We start from the raw sequence: 24349 nt of genomic DNA, 5'->3' as shown, positions 1-24349 counted from the left end.
ACAGTAACTAGGTGAATTAAAGGCAGTTGGGAAATTTTTTTTTTTGCTTTGATAAACTTGGATCACTCGGATACTGAACTCCGTTGGCTGAGTATATAGATGTACTTTAAATGTACTGATACTTTAAACTAGGCTCAAAATTAAGCTGGGATTCTAATAACTCACCAGAGATAAGGAGAAGAATAGCGCTGGGAAGAAATGCATTTGTTGGAATGAATAGCATTTGGAAGAGCAAGGATATAAAATTAGAAACAAAAAAGAAGCTGATCAAAACTATTATATTCCCAATTGCAACTTACGGATGCGAAGCATGGACAATGAACAAACAGACAGAAGAAAGATTGACGCATGTGAACTGCGTGTTCCTTGGACAGCCAAAGTAACAAATGAGAAAATTCTCGAACAAATTAAACCGGACATATTTCTAGAAGCTAGAATCGTCAGGCAGAAACTTTCATATTTTGGCCACATAATCAGAAGCAAATCATGGAAAAAGACATCATGCTTGGTTTGGTCAGCGGAGGAAGAGAAAGGGGGCGCCCAAAAACAAGATGGCTTGACACAATTGTAAATGACAGTGGTATGGGAGTGCATGAATTGAAGGAGGCTGCGTGGGATCGAGAGATGTGGAGAAAGATGACGTATAGAGTGACCGAGAGTCGTAAACGACTGAACGGATGAAGAAGACTTTAAATGTACAGACATTTTTAGAGTAGGCTATACCAGAATTGTACATACAAGTGATTGTTGTTAAAACTTCAGGCATGCTTGAGTTCAGCTTCAAGTTGGGTTAATGCGTTCAAAGAGTCAGATTGATAATCAAAACTTTTAATCCAAGTTTTTATTCTGACGCTATACTTAAAAACTCACTGAAGTAAATCTAACATTAGTAACCTAACCCAATGTACTGACAGTGCATAGATCTGACTTTACAGTTGCAACAAAAGTGCAACTAAAAATGCCTATGACTTTTAAACGGGTAGATTCAAGAATGACTCAATGCATTTAGTAAAATTGCTTTTGGCGCTGATACAACAGTAGCATATGGTAATGAAACGTTGTAGCACGACTGCAGATTCTTTTCATGTTTGGCAGGAAGTTGCAAACACTGCGAAAGCAAAAGCGTTTAAAGTAAGTGCCTGAACCCAGCACCTTAATGCACATTCAGCATAGCAACAAACTAAAATGTTCAGCAATGGCAGTTTACTTAAAATATCAATAAAAAGGAAGACTTGACATAAAAGTATTATCAACTAGAATCGAGTCAATGTCTGCATACGCGGAATCGATGCAAAAAAAAAATTTTCAATGAAAAAATGGTTATTTTAAAAAAACTCTGGTTCTATAACAATTTGACACCCCATAAAGCCGTAAGCCTTGAACACACCAAAACTACTTGGTCTTGTCGACTGCCTTAAGAGTTACTAACTAGCAAAGTTAACAATACGAAATCATAGATTACACTGGTCTACAAATTTCAACTTTTTTTTTCAGGTTTGGGTTTTGACAACTGATTTTGGCTAATTTTGGGGCGCTGAATCCGAAAATGAACTCAGATTTTCTCGATCACATCAAGTTTTCTTTCTATCGTTGCCATTATTTTATGAAATTGACCAATTTTACCCTTTTTAGTGCAGTAAAATCTCAAATATAATTATTTTCTGACAGCTATAAACTTTCAAACATAGAGATATTTTTACACTAAATTCATAAATTGGTTCAGATTTCCTCCAAAATAAAAAAAATTCCTGTTATGATAATCGTAATAGGACATAGTGGAGATTGGTAGCGTTGAGTTTTTCCATGCTGGCTTGAACTCCCTGTCTTGGCTTCTCAGGCGTTATCTGTGGATCAGCTGCTATCTCTGTGCAGATGGAATATCGTAGGAAGACAGCTGGTGGGAGTAGATTTGACTTAGTAATAAATTCTTGCTTAGTAAGGAAGATTTATTTAGAAGTTTCATAAAGCACATGTACATTGTACATACCAACATCAGAGTTCAAGCTGAAAAGTGGTTTGTAGAAGGCAAAGGTATTTTCATACTTTATAAGTTTGAGTTCAAGTCGGTTAGAGGTTTTGGTATAGTGGTGTTTCTGTGGAAAAACTTGCTCTTAGAAAACTACTAACAAAGAAAGGTTATATTTGATCTCAAGCTATGTCTGCTTCCAGCAAAAGAAGAAAATGTTGTAATGATCCGGATATATTTTGTTACATTTGTGGATGCTTCATGTTGAAGTCTCAACAATGCAATATTACCACGTTTGTAAAAAGGGCATTATCTTGCTTACTTTAAAGTCAAGTTGGGAGACCAGGACAAAAGCTGGGCTCCTCATAAAGTGTGCAAGACCTGCCTTGAATGTCTGAGAAGTTGGTCGCAAGGAAAAGGTTCACAAATGAAATTTGGAATACCCATGATTTGGCGAGAGCAACGAAATCATGTTGACGATTGTTATTTTTGTCTTGTTAGTGTGAAAGGGTATAACAAAAAGAGTAAACATCGTTTGAAATATCCAAATCTGGATTCGGCATTGCGGCCAGTTTCTCACAGTGATGAAAAGCCACTGCCAGTATTTACATCACGTCCAGAACTACACGAAAAGGCTATTTCTTCTTCAGAAGCATCGTTTAGTGAAGGAGAAAGTGAAATTTTTCAACCAGCACCCGAGGATCTGTCAGACAAGCCTTCCCAGTTTAATCAGATGGAATTAAATGATTTAGTGAGAGATTTGTATTTGCCTAAGCAATTTGCGGAGTTATTGACATCAAGGCTACAGGAAAGGAAACTTCTCAAAGCTGGTACAAGCGTGACATTTTATCGCAAACAAGAAGAAGAACTGCTTCCGTATTTTGCTTCCCACAATGATTTCGTTTATTGCAACAATATAGAAGGGCTTCTTCTAGAAATGGGATTACCACAGTATGAGGCAGACGAATGGAGACTTTTCATTGTTAGCTCCAAATGAAGTTTGAAGTGTGTTCTACTTCACAATGGTAACGTGTACGGTTCTATTCCGATAGGACATTCGGTGACAATGAAAGAAGAGTATCAAAACATCAAAACCGTTCTTGAAAAGTTAAAGTACCATGAGCATGGTTGGCTCATCTGTGTAGATTTAAAAATGGTGAACTTTTTGCTGGGGAAACAAAGTGGCTACACCAAATACCCATGTTTCCTATGCTACTGGGACAGCAGGGCCAAGGATCAGCACTGGAACAAAGAAGAGTGGCCTCCAAGGCTCACCTTGACGCCTGGAGACAAAAATATCATACGTGATCAGTTAGTTGATATCAAAAAGATCCTCTTGCCTCCTCTTCACATCAAACTTGGTCTCATGAAACAGTATGTAAAAGCTTTGGATCATGAAGGAGAGTGTTTCAAGTATATATGTTATGCTTTTCCTGGTCTCAGTGAAGAGAAAAAAAGAGCTGGGATTTTCAATGGACCACAAATCAGGCAATTGTTAAAGGATGAAAATTTTGTAAAATCAATGTTGCCATTCGAGGCTAGAGCTTGGAATGCTTTCGATGCTGTTGTGAGAAATTTTTTGGGAAACAGAAAAACAGAAAATTATAAAGATCTCTTAAGGGAGCTACTGCTTAGTTTTGAAGATTTGGGATGCAGGATGAGCATCAAAGTTCACTATTTGAAGAGCTATACCGATGAGTTTCCAGAAAACCTTGGGAAAGTTAGTGAAGAACAGGGTGAATGTTTCCACCAGGATATTAAAATTATGGAGGAGCGTCATCAAGGTCGGTGGGATTGTCATATGATGGCCGACTATTGCTGGAGTTTTAAAAGAGAAATTCCAGATGCTGCTCATAAAAGAAAGTCCCTCAAAAGAGCATTTTTAAGCGAAGTATAGAGTTCATATTTCATATCGTATCGTATAAGTGAAGAGTTCATATTTTATGAAAGCTCTTTTTTTGACTGTTTCTGAACTCGCCCTGTCCCTTTGAGTCAATCTTTATTTTGGCACTTTGCTATTTCTGTGTGTGTCTTCAGAATTTCTGCACTTCATTGGAATGTCTATGTACATATTGTGTGAACTGTAGGCTATAATTCAGATAATACCTTGTCACTGTCCTATCGACATGTTCGTCAGCATAATGTAGCGTTTGATGTTATTATGGTTGCTCTTTTGCATGCCTATTTTTTATTCCAAGGCATAAAATTTTAATAAAGACAACGAAAATTTGTGTGAATATAATATAGAATGCTTGCTTGCTAATTAAAGCTAGATTATTGTAGGTAAAACAGTGTTTATTGCATCAGAATTCCTTGTTTTGACAACAGAAGGGGGGCAAAAATTGATTTTTTTTAAAAATTAGGGATATTTCATATCTCAAAAACGTGATGTGATAGAGAAAATCTGAGTTCATTTTCGGATTCAGCGCCCCAAAATTAGCTAAATTGAGTTGTCAAAACTCAAACCTGAAATTTTGTGTAGACCAGTGTTATAAATCAAGAAAAGTTATGTTAAAGAACACCAAGTAATTCCGCACTACGTTCTTTTCTGTTCGATACCGTCTAAGAAAAAGCTGTATGTCCCATGCGATAGTTCATAGAAAACGTTAACACTCGTTTCTCGATTGAGTTATGACCTGTTCAACCAGGAAGCGTGTGGTATTGTCATGTAACATAAAGCACTGACGCGTAGGATTTTCTGCCAAACTGTACCAGGCCAAATTATCTTCATCGTATAACAAAAAGCTTGGGACAGTATTTTACATGACGCACAACTTTGCCGTTTCTACAACAGTACAAGAGTCAATTGCCAATTTGACATTTTTTACGCTTTGCCACTGGCTTGCTTTTAACTAAAAACTTTAAATTACTTTGAAACCAACTTCACTCTTTTTACGTAACCCATAAAAGTACATTACTTTGTAACAAAAACGTAACCTTGTAGTGTTGCGGATAAGCCATAAGCCAGGCGTGTCCAAACGTTTCCCCAGGCTTGTCACATTTGATAATGAGGAAGTGCCCACGCCAACAATCTCTATTAATCTTGTTTTGCGCAATAAATGCATTAATTTAGGGGAGAAGGAGATAATTTTAATTTCAACTTTAGGATACAACAGTATTATACTGAGACCTCTGATATAATTTTTTTGTTAAACTTTAGTTTCTTAAAGTTTCTAGCAAAGATACGCCAGAGAATAAAGTTATGAATGCATTTGGTCACGCATCGCGCCTTCGATATGTTGTATTCGACGTGACGTTCAGTTGCAAACTAGCATGACTCACTCATGCATTTCGAGGCGTAACACGTCATAACATAATTGTGAGAAATTTTGATGAAAAAATTATTGTTTTAATAGAAACAAGAAAACAACAGCGTTGCTTTGCACTTCATTTTCGTGTATGCATCGTCCATTTTTTCTTCTTTTTCAACATGTCTAAGTGCTTGTTGTATATGTTGCGTGTCCTAACTAGTCCAGTTTTTAATGTACTTTAAATCAAATTTTCTCTTCTTTACATAGCTTATAGAAATCAACAAAATTAATTTTTTAATAAGTTTTTTACCACCACAACCACAAAATGCTATGTTGCTGCAAAAGAAGAGATTCAAGTCCAGAAGACAAACGCTTCACACGCGCCGGCACTGTGTCGTATGACCCTCAGCCGAACGTGGCACAGCAACAGCGTTCACATCCAATGGACTTCAATGCGAGCCGAAATCAAGGATTTGGTCAGCAGCAGCATCAACAACAACAACACCATCTACCACTGCAATCACCACCCCCTGTATCTTCACGTAAGTTAAATCCAGAATCAACCTTCCAGCCTGAAAAATAGTTCCATTTTTACACCCTTTCACGTTGTTTTCCTAGCTGGGTTTTTCTTGTTTTTGCAGGGTGTATTAAAATGCATAGGCCTACCTCAACTCAAAAGACTCGTACTTATAATAGTCTGGTCAGTTATGCACATTTCGGTGCAAACTTGGGTAGACATTTTTCACCTATATTTTCGAGTTGCTTAGGTGCAATAGATGTAAAAACCGTCTGGAGCCCGAAAATTTTGGGGGTGGAAGGTGCCCAAACGGCCGCTCCCACTTTTGGGGCTACAAGACAACGAAGCGTATACAAGAAAATGTCAAAATGTTTTAAATTATAGCATGTGGGTAATCAATTTGAGGTAATTTGGCCCAAAAAATCGTTTAAAAGCACCTATTTTCATCTAAAATCATCACAAAGCCAGCTATTTACATTAAAATAGCGAAAAACTGCAAAAAAAAAAATAAAAAAGCACAATATTTTGCAAATGGTTAGTTGGTTACCGTACGTATATAATATAGTTGTTGTTTGTTTTACTCAATGAAATAACCTTCTTCAATGTCATATGCTACACTACACATTGTCTCTTACAGGTACAAAAACTAAGGCATTGCAACCCTAATTTTGCACATTGACAGGTGTCACATTTAGCCATCTTGCACTTACAAGTCTTCGTCAGTCTTTGCAAATGTTGTGCTCTTGCATCTGTTGTCCACTGAATGCTCAGCTCATTCTGCAATTTAACCCAACCAAATGTTCAACAGATGGACAAACAGACTGATTTATAGTGTTTCCCCATAATTATCCATCCTGCCAGATAAGCGCTGCGATGAACATGTAGAATCAGGGCATCAAGTGTAGGTGGAAGGTCCCTTAATTCATTCGATGATGATGAGACGAACAGCTCATACTGAAGTCGATTCAAGTTGGCCTCTTTTTTGCATAAGCAAATGAAACAAAATCAGCAATATCTGACATGCTCTCAGTCAGACATGCTCTCAGTCAGACATGCTTTCAGTCAGACATGCTTCTGATGATAGCCAGCTGAACCTTTGGAAAACTCTTGTGAGTTGTTCCACTTTAGGATATTGCTTCCACATATGGCACCAGCTGCGTTTAGAAAACTTGTAAAAGGAGCTTGTTGCATCTCCTCCAGCAAATGCATGAAAAAACAATATACCCAAACAAACAGCCTCTCCTAAATGATTGTACGCAGCATTGATAGAGATTGTCTGCCTGTGTTTTCCGGAGCCAAAGTCGACAGGTAGTTGGGTGTTGGTATTCCAATCAATAAACTGCTTCATGAAAGCAAGGAGGGTGATAATTACATCTGTATCCACAGTCCGTACGATACACATAGTGTTGACAAACCTCTTCGCAACATATCCTTCATGTGGCAAACAATCCTGTTCATCAGCCTCTTCCAAGGCAAAGTGATCACCATAGCCTGTATCATAATTGCCAATATTGGCCCAAACACTACTACCGCTAGTGATGCAAAAGTCTTTTTGCCATGACCAATGATGCTCTTTGCTGATGTCAGCAATAAGGTGGTTCAATCTCGTTTTGTTTGCCGAGTTTGTGAGATATGAGCCAGAAACTTTTGGCGGTAGGAGATCCTTTTTTTTCAAAATTAATTTCTGGGTAAGTGTCCGACGCACGTTGTTTCCTTGTAATGCTCTTTATGCTTAAGGCGTGGTATTGATCTGCAACCAAGTCAATTCTGTGCTGCTTTTCTCCCATGCTTTCTGTCTCATTTAAGACCATTAATGCAAATTCCGCAAATGTAAAATTCTTTTCCACGGTAGCAGCTTTGGCTCAAGTGATGACAGAAAGATCAACCACAAGCCCATCTGCCTTTTCTGGATAAGTGACTGACTTGCTTGTCAAGCAATCAATGATCCTTGATTTTGGGTTGTGATATAGTAAGCCATCTTTGGTTGCCAGACACTCTGGTAACCCTAAAAATACAGACATTAAGAATTGTGCACATATTACGAAATACTTTCAACTAATTTGCTGGCCAAGAATAAAACAAAACTACAGAAAGGGTAAACATAAAAAATCTAAAAGGCCTTCTTTCAAACCTGTAAATTCGAACAAAAAACATCCATTGCAAGTTCTTTCCTGTTCCAACAGGCATCACGAAGCTTGTTCAGTTGTTCATCATTGCAGGCTTAAACATCATTTTGGGGCATTCTATTTGAATTTTCCCAGCAGTGCTTGGCAACTTCAAAGCGTTCTTTCTGTTTAGTGTTTTTATTACATCATCTGTCCCTTCAACAAAATGGGTCTTCTTGAAGTTGTTGTACTGTGCCTTTCCCAAGTCAAAGATTTTCTTACAATCAACAGTAACCTCTACTGGAAAATGGACGACGAGTTCAGCTTTGTAAACTGTTGTTGACTGCTGGTTAATGTGGAGCTTTTTGTATATCTTTTTACAGCCCTGCACAAACTGCTCGATAAATGCCGCTGAACATTCTTTGTGTTGCTTGGCCATATTCTTACCATCGACTTTCTCCAGGTAGTGAAGCATCTCAGGAAGAGATATCTCGATCTTGAGTAGAAAGTCTAGATCTTCCTTAACCAGATTGATATATCCTCCTTGGGATGCTTTTACTTGTTTGTTGTTTTGCTCGTGGCGCTGGTTAAACGCTACTTTGGAGAATTGCTGTCCCACAGAATTTACAACATACTGACCAGCCATAAAGTGTTCAAACAATGGACTGTGTAACGCTTGGATTCCTTTTAAGTCTTGTATGAAGACTGACGACCACCTAGCATAATTGATGTGATCCAATGCAAAACAATAGAGTATTAATTCTTCCATTGTGCCTATGAAAATTGGAAGGTTAGCCTCTCGCAAGGATCTCACGTAGCCTACAATAGAACTGTTTTTATGATTTGTAAAATGTTGATTCAATACTTGAACAATGAACATTGTACTTTCATTACTTTTAGACAGCCAATCTTGGAATAATTGTTGTTCGTCTTCATGTTCTGATAGTTCATAAGCATCCTTTGAAAGTTTTTTCAAGCATACTGCTGTCATTTGCAAAGTGTAGCCTATCTTGCTTTTTAATGTGGTTCACATCACATACGGCATTGGCCAATCCGACAGTATGTAAAGCAGTCGAGTTGATAATCGTATCAAGACCGGTGCCTTTCAGCAGCTGTCCAACATAGAGTAGAGCTGTATGTTCAATATGCAATCCACCTAGGAAACAAAAGTAATCGTCTTGGTTTGGACATAACCAGTAACCACTGTATCTGTTTCTTCATTGCGTACAGCGGTTGATCTGAACAGTGAATAACCAACAGCGACCTGGCCTGGACTCAAATATGCTGTATAATCTTTGGCAATGCTCATAATGTGCAGTTGGAAGAATGCTATTGATTGTTGTGATTTTTGCAGTTTGATCTCTTGCTTTAGTTGTATGGTATGCAACCCATAAAGGAGGAGTACCGGTACTGTAATCTTCTTCTTCCCTTTGCATTGCAGTAATTGCTGACAGCATCCTTCACCTTCAGCAGTAATCTTCTTCACTGTTTTGTTGTTGGAGTACCAGTTGAATGTTCTCTTTAAATGATTCTTCAAAGTCATGCATAGTGTATTTGGGGCGTTGTGCATATATAGGCAGATTTGCAAGTGATACATTGAGGAATGTATCAAGCGAACATGTGTTATTTGACTTCAGTTGGTGTACCTCGTCTGTGGCCATGTCTGCATACTTTCTTCTGACCGGCTGTTCACCTTGATCATTATGCAATTGAAACTGCATGATTGAAACGGATGTTCCATGCAGATGATGCAGGTGATGAGTTGCAGCAGAACTGGAGCTGTTTTAGTCGATGTTGTCATTAACTACCACAGTAAATAGTACACCATGTCGTAGGGCAGTTGGCAATACTCTTCCACCTGATCTGCAGTAAAGGTCTTGATAAGGCAAACAAATTTTGTCATATTCTGGCTGCTTCTGACAAATTAGTGTAATCAGGATGGTGAAATGGTGAAACAACGTTGACAACTGTCGTACAATTACAATTCAAGCAAGTCAGAATCACAAAACTGATAGCTTGTTTATTCTAACACTAATCAGTTTTGATAGCCTAATGGATAATTCTAACACTGCCTGGTTTGTACCAATATTAGGTCATATTATTGGAGACAAACAACTGTGCCGTAACTAAGAAAGATTACAATTGTTGCAATGGTGTGTCAATTGACTGAATAAACGAAAGTCAAACTTTTCTATTCCCTGCTGGGAATAGACTAAACAAAAGAGGAATCCAATTTTTGTATTCCCTGTAGGGGATAGTATAGTTGTATTTCTCTTTGTGACTGACCAATCTCAATGTTTCCCCGAAGACTGACTGCTTAACAATCCTACTCTTAAAACTCAAAAGTTAATCTGTTTGGTGCAAATGCAATTCAAAACTAAATTTGCATCCCTTTCACTGCCCAGGTTGCTGTAAACTCGCCTCCCGCTTTCACGTATTGCCACGTAGCGTACACAAAAACGGTGATTTTATCCATACGATTTCAGTGTTTTGGACAACTGTAGTCCATTATCTGGTTCAATGATTGTTTTGGGTTAAAACTGATGCTTCCAAACGGTTTTTCAGGCCAAATTACCCTCAAACAAGTACTCATATGCCATTTTTAAAATATAAAACAATTTTTCTACATGCGCTCTAGCCATCACTACCCCCCCAAACGGGAGTGGCATTTTGGGGACCTTCCACCCCCGAAATTTTCGGGCTCCAGACGGATTTTCAGTCTGATGTGTCTAAGGAACTCCAAAATGCATATGAAAAATGTCTACCCAAATTTGCACAAAACAGCCCTAAAACGTGCATAACTGACCAGACTATAAATGAAAAGCGCTCAATTTTAAGTTAAAACTTATTGTAGAGGCATACACATGACAGACAGAAAACAATATGTACAATGAACGATCAATAAGGTAAAGTGTAAACTACCAGAAGAACTTGAAACACTGGCTGACAGCAGGGGCAATGCTAAGAGTTCAAAACTTAATATTTATTTCGTTAAGGCATTGGGGCTATGAAACGCTTTGACAATTTGTCTTGGTTTCGTATTTCGTAAATTATATTTGAAACCTTAAAAACTAAGATATGCTCATTATTTCAGCACGTTATTTTGTGTCAATTTATGCATTTAATACATTTCTTGCTATATCGGAGCACATCTCGATTAGCATATACTTTTAATAACATTTCTACGCAATTGACCTTATTTTCCAAACTTTTCTCAAATTCTAAATAAATTATACATTTATGTGTTATCCTTTGCAGTCTTAAACATATACAGTACATTGCACTGACGAAACTGTTATGATAAAGTCAATCAGTTAATTTTTGTTTGTTTTTAGCTGGAGCCTTAAAATATGTTGCGTTGTACGACTATGACGCAAGAACGAATGATGACCTTTCATTCAAAAAATCGGAAAAGATATATATATTGAACAGGTGAGATTTAAAAATTTATAAAAGTTGCAATGATTATTGCGGGTAAACGCACTGATTTTTGACCAATGGAGCTTAGTTTCGAAAGTCTCTCCAATTTAATATGATCACATCTGCTGAGATAGCAAGAGAAGGGCGTTGCGATGGATGGGCTACATTAGTGTTTCTTTGTTTGTGCAATGTGGATTGATGATCTATCCTTTTTCACCAAATAATTGGTGATGTTTGCTCGGATTAGACTTACACAGAAAGCGAACGGAGAGCAGCCAGATTTTGATTACATTGTGCGAGACTGCTATTTCGCAATTGTACAGCTAAAGCGAAAAAATAGTGGCTAAATTAATCTTAGTCTGAAAGTGGCAATAAGTATACAGCAGGAAGTACAACGTCAAAGTTAATGCAAATAAATCTGACTTTTATTATTAATTTGGAAAAATGTACCGCTGTGTATGCTTGCTCAGACAACTTGATTGTCTTTTGTCCTCGTTTAAAATTGTTCATCAGCTTTCCATCTGGGCCGAGAGCATAGAAAACCGCAAACGCTGATGAACGAATATAGGCTACAGCAGCAGTGTATATGTTTTTTTAAACACGTTAAAAAAACACTATTTGCACATTGCTTTGAAGCAAAAGTTTTTGACGCATTTGAGTGACTAATTTTCAATTTACATAATCCAAGACGAAATTTCAATCTGTTGGCAAAAGATGACAATGATACAAGTTGTAATAATACTAATGGTTGTAATAATATAATATCTTAAACTTGATGCCAATTCAGTACCATCTAAAACTTCAGTTGGACTAAAACCTTGGAGTGTTAGTGGGATTGTCAATTATCACATCTGTAGGCTTGTAGTTTTTTCCTCATACCTGTCACTTGATTTTATTTTCTCGTAAGTGTTTCAAGTACTTTTTTCCTTATTTCCTGTTCACATTTTTTCTTTCTTTTCACTTTATTCTTCTTTGTTTTTACGCTTTTACTTGTTACAGTGAGGGAGATTGGTGGCAAGCGAGATCAGCAGAAACTGGACAAGAAGGTTACGTGCCCAGTAACTACGTGGCCCCAATGGGTGGATTGGAATGTGAAGAGTAAGATTGCTATAATGTATAGATACCTACAGATAAAACCAAGAAAGTGTGAAAGATCCGCACTTAAAAGATTTTACAAATCAACCATTTAAAGAAGTAAATAAAGTAACAGCATTTTACCTATATTATATTAACTACTTTCCATGGGTGTACTGTATGCTTCAATAAACAGCGCAACATGCCTTAAAAGACAGTGATCTTATTTTTCGTTCTTTACATTTAGTTGGTTCTTCAAGAAAATCAGCCGTAAAGAATGCGAAAGGTTGCTTGTGCAGAACCACTCCAGTAGAGGGACATTTATGATAAGAGAAAGTGAAACAGCACCAGGTAAGTTTCATCTTATTGGCAAACTTTGAGAAACAATCTGGATTATTTCCTTTCATTATAATATTTTTTCTGTATATTTTCTGTTATTGTCTATATATTTTCAAATATTCAAATGTTTACATTTAACCAAAATCAGTGTTTTAATTAAAGATAAGTGCAGTGTTTACCAAACAATTTTACCCAATTTTCCTCTTTTATCACTAGGCATAGCCCGAGTCTTAAACACATCGAGTTTGGATAAATGTATTATTGTCACTGCATGTATCGTTTTAACTTTGTACGTTTTGCTGATGTATTAGGTACATATTCTCTTTCCATAAGTGACGAAGACCCTGTGAAAGGCGTCATTGTCAAACATTACCGAATCAGACAGCTTGACAATGGAGGTTTCTACATCACCACACGCGCGCAGTTTCCGGATCTTCCAGGGCTTATTGATCATTATCGAGGTAAGATACATGTATCTTGTATGTAGTTAGCTGTTTCATACGAGGAAGTAGATGGCGTTCATGCTGGAGTAGTAGCGCAGCATTATATAATGGATTCCTGAAGTAGGAAATACCAATTGCATACCGGTTTTGTTACACATTGGACTATAAAGTTATTACAGTAAGTTCACCTGTAACGCAATTGTCGTGGTGAATGTAGTTTTGTCCCAAAAGGTAAGTATAGTTACACATTTTTGTCTTCAGATGCCACAAATACCGTATTTTGAGACAAAAATAAAAAAGTTCTATTTTATATAATAAATTAACTTTATTTATTTGCGACCAGCACCCGTGGCTCAGTGGTTATCGCCTTCGGCTCTGGTACTGGTAGCCCTGGGTTCGATTCCAGATCGGGTCATACCAAAGACTTTAAAAAGGGTACCGATTGTGTTCTTTCTTGCATAACGCAGTGAAGATAAGTTGGGTAATAATCTGGTGACATAGCACCCTCTTCCAATCTACCTTGAGCCAGCATGGAAGCAGTACGGCTCATAAAATCACATGGAACCCTGTCAAGTAACCCATGTTGATGAGCAATCTGCTGCAAGCGGAGATAGCAAATGATTATATATATTTACTATAGCCTACTTGCAGAGCATTGGTTCTTAACCCTATCTTAATGCGAGCTGTTTTCGTACGCGGAAAGTACGTCACGGGCTATCTTAGCCCCGTGCTAATTAATCGCTAATAACGGGAGCTATGAAAATCACAGAGCCAAAATATTTTACAAGACAATTTACTAGACAAATAGCCATGTGTATTGTGCATATAGAAATTAAATTCTTACCTAACAGATTCATTGAAATAAATTGTTTGAGATGAAAAAATGTCAGAAAGTCGGTTTTTATTCTACTTTACCAAAAATAGCTTCAAAATTGAAATTTTTGAATTATAACATAAAGTAATGCTAAACTAATCAAAAAATACTTTTTCTCATAAATATAAGCCATTTTTGGGCATTTTTACATTTCAAAGTAATTGCACTAACATTTATATTGCATGTGAAGAAGGGACGTTCTTGCTACAAATCGGCTGTCAAGAAACTTAAAATTTATATCGCACTTACATTAACATATATACACTATACAGTGTATAACTAGCATTGCACGAAAATGTCTAGCCACCTGAGACAAAATGCTTATTGTGAAGGGCAGGAAGGTAGAAAAATGACCAGTGTAGATTTAGAAAATTCGCAAAGAATAAAAACTAAAAGTCAAGAAATTTCACATTTCTAGCATATTTCCTTCTGTGAAATATTTCACTACTAGAGTGGGGCGTCCTCATAAAGCCCCGTGTCGCTACAGATAGGGTTAACCTTTTTCGTTGTTGGCATTATTATCTATATCTCGTACCAATTTTATCTATTTAAATAACCTTATTTTGTATCTTTTTAAAGTATAACTTTGTATTTTTCACATTATTATTTCTTTTTGAATACTGGTAGGCCTACATTACTTGTGGTTGCAGTTGCCGCTGACGGGTTATGTTGTCGATTGGCAAGTCCATGTCCTCCTGCTGACACTCCAAACACAATCACAATGGCGAAAGATGTCTGGGAGATCGATCGTGACCAATTGACTCTGCAAAAGAAATTAGGAGCCGGGATGTTTGGGGAAGTTTGGAAAGGTGAGTCTTTTAAGATGCTCTGTGTTCTTTGTAGAAGTGTATGCCATATATTCTATGTTATTTGGTCTATGCTATATTCTTTATGTTACATAGTGTAAGCAATATGCTCTGTAAAAACAGAGTGAAACTGTTCACCAGGCATTTGATAATTAAAGTAACTTGCGTTCTTCTGGTGACTATAGGCTACTAGGTTACCTCCTGATGTTAAAGATGATACCTAGCTTTTATAACCGATGTTTCGTCAGTCAGCACGACTGACTTTATCAAGGGGGCTGAAACAGGTAAACACAACCAGTTCAGCACCGATGGCACAACACAAAAACATACTGACGAAATGAATAAAGTAGCAAGAATTAGAGTTAAAAAACGCAACAGGATAACCGCTTGTTTAACTGAATGCAGTGAACGGCTAAATCCAGTAGGCTACTTTCTTGATAAAGTCAATCGTGTTGACTGACGAAACGTCGATAATAAAAGCTAGGTATCATCTTTAATATCAGGAGGTAACCTAGTATAGCCTATAGTCACCAGAAGAACGCAAGTTATTTTAATTATTAATATGCTTTGTGTTAGCCTATATGGTTTATGCTATATGGTCTATGTGAAATGGTCTTTCATGTTCGGTTTATGTTATTTGGTATATGGTCTATGCTATAGGGTGTAGTATGCGTTCCAGCTTATGCTATATCCATTATTCTATGTTGCCTGTACTGTATGATCCAACCCACGGTTTCTCGCCTCGATAGCTCAATTGGTTAGCGCGTGATTTCGTGAACAAAGAAGCTTCAAGACCAAGCGGCGTTGGTTCGACACTCGGGTGTTCGCTTGACCAACGCATTCTAACGACTGCTCTCCATTCAGCGGCACCTAATGGATGGAATAATTCCCCGGCAACAACACTTCAACAAACGGAAACTTTCACTCTGTCAATTTCGGTAATCAGCCCTGCGTCAAAAGCCTCTACAAGTATGCGAAGCTACCGGGAATAACCTATCAAGGCTTTGTCCGAGGATAAAAATTTAAAACCAACCATATAACATGTAGACCAGCCATGGTAAAGCGAGTTTGTAGCTGAGTCATAAAGACGAAGAATGTATTGAGATATGAAAATGACATGGGAAGAATGGAGCAATAAACATTACGTCTATTTCGAAGTTTAAATTTTGAGGTTGGTGCAGATATCCCTTTGAATTTAGCTTACTTTACTGCTGTATACCTGGTCCTTAGATGTCCGAGGATCTTGTAGCAAACGTTTGTGAAATAAAGCACAAGAAAACTTGAAGAAAGAGCAGTTTTCAATAACGGATGCGCTAGTTAGCTTTTCAAGCTCATTATCTAGTTTGACATAGGCCCCATCAGCTACACAGTAGTCTCCGCTTATTAAGTCCACCTCGAGACCGAACGTTTCAGGCTTATTTAGCGGGTGAACCTTTTAACTGAGGAACGATTCTCCGCGACTTTTATACATTCAGTTATTCCGAAGCGGAGCAAATTGGGTTTAATAAGCGGATGGGCTCAGTAACTATAGGCTTGATAAGCGAGAAGTACTGTATTATATCATACAGTACATGATGACGATGCAGAATTTTAATCTTAGCCAAATACTACAAAGTAAAAAGATTAGATTTTAAGGAACGGTGGTGATACGGTGAAACTGACTGTTTGGGTTACAGGTTTGTGGAATCGTACAACTGAAGTTGCTATCAAAACCTTAAAACCAGGAACAATGTCCCCACAGGCTTTTCTTGAAGAAGCTAAAATTATGAAAATGCTAAGGCACGAGAAACTAGTGAATCTATACGCTGTGGTAAGCATAGCTAAATGCTGTCATTGCTTGATAACAAAATGCGAACATTGCTGAATACAATTACCGGGACCCGGGTCATGTGCACTTGATTTCATTGTGCCTGCCCATGGCTACAAGTAGTTCATAATTATTGCAGCGAGACTTGGTAACTGCACAGTGATTTTTTAATGTACCCATAGCTCTACTCGTGTTAATACTTTTGATCGATTCCTTTGCGTTGTTGTGTTTACTGTACAGTATGTAAACTATTCTGTAGTATTTAAAAATGTAATACCTATCACGGACTTTTATCCATTTGGTCAACATCAATACCAACTGAAAAATTCTTTGCAGGTTTCCTCAGAGCCAATTTACATTGTCACAGAGTTCATGTGCCATGGCAGCTTACTGGATTACTTGAAGGAAGGAGATGGAAAAAGATCAACTCTTGTAGACCAAATTGACATGGCTGCTCAGGTAATACTGTAAAAAATTTATTTTGACTTGTGCAATTCAAACAATCCGAATTCAAGTCAACAGACCTCAAAGACTTTCAATGATGCGTTCCAAGTATTTTGACAAGTGTGCGTGCTATAAGCATGAAAACTATAATAGTCTCCCTTGACAATGACACCAGGTAATGGCCAACCGACGGGTGCCCTGACATACAGTATAATGACAACACGCGATAAAAACACTATAGGAAACCTTGTAATGTAGATGGAAAAAAGACTAAAAGCTCTTATATACGTATCTACTGGATATTTCTACAATAAAGCACATAATATCAAGGGCAAACCGCTAAGCGTTGAATGGATCAACAGTTGATATTTCACAGATTAAGTCAACAAACCGATTAGGAAATTTAACTTATAAACTGTTTTTTTTCTCCCAACGAACCAACCAACCACAATTTTTTGATCAAAATCGCCGATCATTGATCCACAGATGCACTTCACATAAACAGATTTCTGATTAACTTTTCAGACGGTTAGTTAAATCGGCTTCTGCACAGAATCCGGCAATCCGCTGTTGGTGCATCTTGCTTTAGTATAAAATCAAATAATGAAAAGCACAGACTTTGAATCAATCCAAAAATGATTTGTTATTATGGAAAGCTAGTCCCAGCAGGCAAAATTCAAACTTTTTACATTGATTCAACGATTACAGACAAAATGTGCTTGGTGAGCTTGGTGGTTTATGTGTTTCAAGCCTTCTGAAGCTGCATATCTGCTTTTCTTAGCATAAAACCAAACAATGACAATTTGTATTGTTCAGATTGCCGCTGGAATGTCGTTTATTGAACAAAACAATTACATCCATCGAGACGTTCGAGCTGCCAATATTCTAGTGGGAAACAATCAAGTCTGCAAAGTTGCCGACTTCGGCTTGGCCAGGCTGATTGAAGATGACGAATACAATGCGCACCAAGGTAAGGAACGGCTTAAACTGCAGTAAAACGCCAATTAGATCTTTAAACCAGTACCCTTCAATCGGCAGCACTGTTTACCCAAGTAAATACCATACAATGAATAGAGCATACAACTAAGAAAAAGTATTCAGCTTACTTCCCGGTTAAGAATGTCATTCTTCATATTTATGGAAAATTAATAAAGTGAAAATTTTGCTCAGTACATTGGGGAAGGCTTCAATCCAATTTTCAAAAGAATCCATTTTCTTACTTATTTCCAACTTACAGTAAAGTTGTGTTGTGGCAAAACGTTTTGAAGAAATGATCAGTGGTTTTAACTAATGCAGGAAACACATTTCGCATTTTTATAACACTTAGCAAAAATTTACGCATTTTTTTAAATCTTTTATAAAGATTTAACGGATGGTTCAATTTAGGAGCGAAGTTTCCGATCAAATGGACTGCTCCAGAAGCAGCTAGTTTCGGACGGTTCACGATCAAATCGGATGTCTGGAGCTTCGGGGTCTTACTCACAGAGATTATCACAAAAGGAAGAATTCCTTACCCTGGTAAGCAAACAATAAGACAAGTACTGTAAAAGTTGACACAAACTATTCAAAATATCTTTTCGAGAAATATTTCTTTAGCGTTTCTTTAATGTAGTTGTTTGTTCAATTTTTTCGAAACTACAGTCTCTGCGTTTGAAGAGGCGGTACTATGCTGCAGATTATCTAAAGGCATATGGTTTGCAACATGCAGTAGATGTGGAGCAACATATAGCCTATACATACTCTACAAGTACATGCAATCATCATTTTATAATTAATCAAAGAATATTTTAAAACTACATTTTTTATCGAAACTAAATTTTATGTGGTTTCTTATCGTGCAATGAATAGCCCAAGTGTTAAAATGCCAGTACAAAACATTAGTATGCTTTTTGTGTCTTTAACCACACGCCTTCACATCTATTCTCGAGCGATGAGCGTAGCAAACGCTTAATGCTAACATTTTGGCCACCAGACTCTTTTTAGTTGAAACATATTGTTTTCTGTTGAACTATAAATATTGAAGCTTTGTTTTTTTAAATCATGTGATTTACTTTGTTTTAGGTATGATGAACCGTGAAGTACTCGAAAGAATTGAGGCTGGCTATAGGATGCCGAAACCCACCATTCCACCCCCTCACCCCCCTTGCCCTGATTCTCTGTATGAGCTCATGTTACAATGCTGGCACAGAGAAGAGTCAAACAGACCCACGTTTGAGTATATACAAGTATGTATGTTCCAGAAATAAGTTGCAGCAATTGTAAATAAAGTACACAATGCAGCAAGCAGAGCTAAAACAATTACAAAATACTAACATAATAAGTTATGCGCTTCTATTTTTTATCCAACATGAAGCCTTAAGTAGCGTATAAATTAATCGTGTTAGTTTTTTTATAATTACAAGTAGCCTAGTGTATCTGTACAGATGTACTATAGCTGGAAGATGTGTACAAGTCTGTAGCTTAGTGTATATGGTAACCGGAAGTGTGAAAATGGGTACATGTAAAAGAAGTAGTTATGAACAAAGCGTAGGCTACATTGCAAACGCACGTAGAAAAGCAATCACGTATGCACGAAGGCTCGGGTTCCAAATAGCGACTGTCAGAACAGCGACTGTCAATAGAGCGACCACACGACAGCGATTCATAACAGCGACTGTCAATAGAGCGACTACACGACAGCGATTCATCAAAAACAGCGACTGCCACAACAGCGACCTCACTTCTTTTATTAAATCCAAGGCTTACGCGCACACGCACTCTTTCACCCCCTCCACACATACCTTCCATCCCCCACACCTCTCTACACACGTATGTACGCACAAATAGGCAAACACTGCGTAGTGAAAGATTGAAACCAAAAGGGACTTTAAAACAACATTTTATTTGGACTATCCATAGAAGTCACATGATTTAAAAAGAAATAGGCTAGTCAAGCCAAACAACAGAAAGTCGTCAAGCCTTGCAATAAAATTCAGGGTCTAGAAAAAGATTGAAACCAAAAGGGACTTTGAAACAACCAAAAGTCTTGCAATAAAAATCAAGCCACGTTTATTTCTAAATTGTGAGCAAGGGCTCGAAGGAACTGCCGCAAATCATAATTGTCATTGTCAAGCTGGTGCCATACAGAACCACCCAATTTGGCCTCCAAGTCAAAACCTGCTGACTGGCATGATATAAATCCAAAAACTTCTCGCTATAGCTAAATTGAAAACTAGTTGTGTTCAAATTTGGCATTTTTATGGCACTTAAAGTGTTAAGTCGCTATCATAACAGTCGCTGTTTTAATGCAGTCGGCATTTATACAATCGCTGTTTGGAATGTCGCTCACTTCATTACGTCGCTATTATGAAGTCGCCATTATGACAGTCGCTGTTTTGACAGTCGCTATCCGGCCTGGATGCCATGCACAGTATATATGTAATGTAGGCACATAAATCATAACTTACAGCGTGTGAGACACAATTAACAAATATAAACAAAACAAACATAACTTTATGGTCCAAGTTGGTCCTCTAACAGTAATACAATGTTCATCTTTGAGTTTCTCGTTTTCTATCTTATAATTTAATGTCATATTTGTTGGATCTTTAATCTTTTCTCAAACTTCAGATATGATAAATGTCTTTTGTTGTTTTACACTAGTCAATTTTTTTGGTTCCAGGGTTTCCTGGAAGATTACTTCACAGCCACAGAGCCTCATTACCAAGAATCTGGTCAAGGAGCATTTTGAAACAAGCCAACCGATTGTTTCTTAAATAATGTGCATGGCTGTGATGGAAGAAAGCAGTCATTTGTGATTATCTATCCACATATGAGGCCCTTTAAAAATATCATTATATGTCAGTAAATAAGTGTGTCACAGACATGCTGTGAACTCATATAACTCAATTAAGTATCTGCAACACCCGGGAGTTATTTTCAGGAGAGAACGATAAAGACATCCCCCTAACTTTTCTATGTTTGGAAAAATATGCTTTGTGATCATAGAGAAGTACTACTTTGCAACTGTCATAGCAAACAAATTTATATCCATATCATATTGAATGTTGTAGTTGCTACAGGTTAACAAGGTTGCTGCAGTGATGTATCCATTTTTTAACCCTTAATCATTTTTTTATGTATTCTTAGTCACGGCTTAAGCGTTTCTTTTCTATGTTACGGATTTGTAGTAGCTCAGAATAAGCATGGTAGAATATTTTCTTGGCGTTTGCTTTTCAAAAGTCACTGTAGTTGTTATTTGACCTGTTAAGTTTTGGCGTTGATATACTCTTGTCATCATAAGTTTTTACTGGTGGAAGTACGTGGTATGTTATATATGAAATCATGTGAAATTGTGACATGGTATAACTATTGTCGTATATTTTTGTAAATATTTCATTCATAAAATAATTTTCGTGTCCACGTGTATTTTTCGGCACCAAAACGCTGTCTGTCAACCGAATAAGATATCAGGGATCCATTTTGTCTTGTAGTCCACTGCTTCGATTATTCGATCACTTCTTCTTCGTCGTATGAGCTGTTCTTCCGGTTCGATTCACTGAGATTCGATTCACTGAGTTCTTCCGATTCGATCACTGAGCATGTACAAAGATGTAACTGTTTGCTTAGTATAGTGAAACAGCTAATTTATTGTAATGAGTTGTTTGTTAGAACAGCTCCTCTTTTCATTGGATTCGTTGATGGTCCATGGTAGGTACTGATTGCGACGTAGCTAATGCAAAAAAGATGCACATAAAAAAGTATCATGTCAAACTCATCAGTTCAACTTAGAAATTTCATCGTAATTGCGGCTTCATCAGTCAATGCTTACTCAAATAGAATAATCCCAGACAGTCACTTTATATGGTCCAGATCTTAACCAGATCGGGCACGAATCTGATCAGATGTTTACCAGATCTGGACCACAAAAATTTGCTGTCTGGGACGGAATTGATTTTATTTGAAATACATTGTCTGAAATCACGTTTGTCTTGTAATAGTAGGCGAAACGTCTTGTAATAGTAGGCGGAAACATCAGTGAACCAATAAAATAACGTATATTTTTGCTTTTACTTCCGCATTCATCAGATCAACGTTGCAACTACTATTAGAAAAGGTAGTAATCCTGTAGAACACCCGAACTTTTCAGTATTCAGTATAAACACGATTAGTATTCATATCTTTTATATGACTTTTTAACCGTTTCAGCTAGAGTTAAAAACTTGTGAGATGAAAGCATTTATATTGCAACATCTATTCTCGGCTTAGTTATGGTAGGCTCCTTTTGTAGTAGATTTCATGTTCTATACTGCATGTTACGTTGATCACCCATCTAAAGATCAACAATGAATACAGTATTTTAATGATTTATGCTTTGTAAATTTCCGACATCTTCGATTGTAAAAGTTTTGATCTGGTGTAATATAAAGCAAATAAACCACCCACTGTTTAAAACATGTGATTGCACATTAAAATACGTATATCCACAACAAGAAGAAATATCTTTTCATGATCTTCCTGTTTTTTCAGTCATTACATGATGTTTTAGTTGCTTGTCTGAAAATGAAATAAATGAACACAAGCAATTATAATTTTGCGTCTTCGTTTGCATTTGAACATTCACTATTGCTCAATTAAAGATATTGCATTGGTAAACCAACTTAATAATTTTCTTATAATAATGAATGCTTTCGTAGTGAAAAACCTAATGGACATAGAATTCAATTACTGTAGTCTAAAATCATTTCGTCTTGAATGTGCTTTTGTGTCATGCATATAAAGTATTTCGATGACTTTGTAATTCTTCAAGTTTTCAAATTAATTCTACTGTATAAATTTTTGTGATGCTAATTAATTTGTTTATACCAACAAATCAAATGAAAGTGTTACTTTTGCTTCATACACTGTACATTTACTTCAAAAGTTTAACATTTCTATCTTCTGTAGCTTTTCGTTACACTTTGAAATTGTGCATTAGTAAATAGCACTGTGGGAAGGCAATTGTACGTATGAAAACAAACCATAGCCTTGCTCCACGTTAAGTGTGGTAGTTAAAGATGAGGAATCAAGGGGAAGGGTAGGAAGAAAAGCTTGGCAAAAATGTTTCTTTCTGTATCATATTTATGATGCAAACAACCTATTTGAAAGCGCTTGAAGTAACATTGAGGAAAAGGAAAATGTTAAGTATAAGCAGGTTTACAGCCGTGACTTGACCAGATGAAGTTGTCACCTTACCTCTTATTGACTTACGACCTTGACACAAAAAAATACTTCGCAAATTAGTTTTTCATCACGAAAATCTGTTCGAGATATTATTGAAAATATTAAGCAACTCTTAGAGGTTGCTTATAGTGCCTTCTATCAAGCTGTTTTCTAAAGCTATACTTTTGTAATTTGCGTATAGATTATCGCTCACATCCGTTTTGAAATATAGAAAGTTGTTGTTATTATAGTTCTACCATTGTTAATCACCTGTGTCATATTTTTTCATTTAACCGTTGTTGTTCAGTTATGTGCATGTGGAGCCTATGCATCTTTAGCAACATAGAATTTGTTAATTGAACATAATCGATGCTTTCATAATGTCATTGCGCTTAAAATAAAAGTTAAAAAATTTTTGAATAGCATACGATTTTTATTGTACATGTGAGTCGAAATTCTATATATTCAGCACGGTATAAGCTCATAGACAAACTAACCTTATCAGATTTAGGTGGTAGATTCAAATATTGTTACTTTGTTGAGGTTTACAATTTTGGTAGAGAAGTGATTTTTTTAAACATAGACAAATAAAACTTATTTAGATTAAAGCTTGTTTATTGTCGAGGTTTGCCAACTTTTTTTTAATGCAGACGTTGTACTCCGCAGTTGAAAGTTGTAATTCAAGTGAAGAGAACGGCAAGAAAGGAAATCTTCATTTCTAACCTTAAGCGTGTATTTGAATAGTTCCAAATGGAGCAAAACTACACATCGACGCAATCTCGCTTGGAATCGAACCGGCGTACTTGCATTCTTACCCCTTTGTCTCTGCAGCTGAGAATATTGATTTATCATGGTCAATATTATTGATATGTTACTAACCATTTGGATTAGAAGAAAACGAAAAAAATACACCAGACAATCTCCGCGTTGCTATTTTCTGTCTGGTTTGAGATTAAGTAAAGGTTGATGGTGATCTAGAATAGATCTAGTTGTTTGTCGTATCCAGGCTTACACCTGGTGATTGAAGATTTAGATTAAGTGGATGGGAAGGCAAGGAAGCCAATCCTCATGTACATCTTCAGGTATGCCTTAACTGTGTTGCCAAAGAGACAGCCGCATGCTC

At 36.9% G+C, this 24349-nt stretch overlaps 1 protein-coding gene across 1 annotated transcript; it reads left to right on the top strand.

Annotated features, from left to right (window-relative positions):
- The first annotated feature begins 5511 nt into the window (after positions 1–5511).
- On the top strand, positions 5512–23060 carry LOC145765115 (tyrosine-protein kinase Fgr-like). The gene is made up of 12 exons (XM_082576867.1): positions 5512–5759; positions 11175–11271; positions 12259–12357; positions 12581–12684; positions 12984–13133; positions 14640–14798; positions 16472–16605; positions 16939–17061; positions 17863–18016; positions 18433–18564; positions 19108–19271; positions 20708–23060. The coding sequence occupies exons 1-12, from the start codon at positions 5543–5545 to the stop codon at positions 20774–20776; spliced, it is 1602 nt and encodes a 533-aa protein (XP_082432993.1). The 5' UTR covers positions 5512–5542; the 3' UTR covers positions 20777–23060.
- Positions 23061–24349: the final 1289 nt, after the last annotated feature.

The sequence above is a fragment of the Aplidium turbinatum genome, chromosome 2 (genome assembly GCF_918807975.1).
Source record: "Aplidium turbinatum chromosome 2, kaAplTurb1.1, whole genome shotgun sequence".
Taxonomy (NCBI): domain Eukaryota; kingdom Metazoa; phylum Chordata; class Ascidiacea; order Aplousobranchia; family Polyclinidae; genus Aplidium; species Aplidium turbinatum.
The sequence above is the reverse complement of the archived record's forward strand: the minus strand, read 5'-3'. Positions and strand labels throughout refer to the sequence as shown.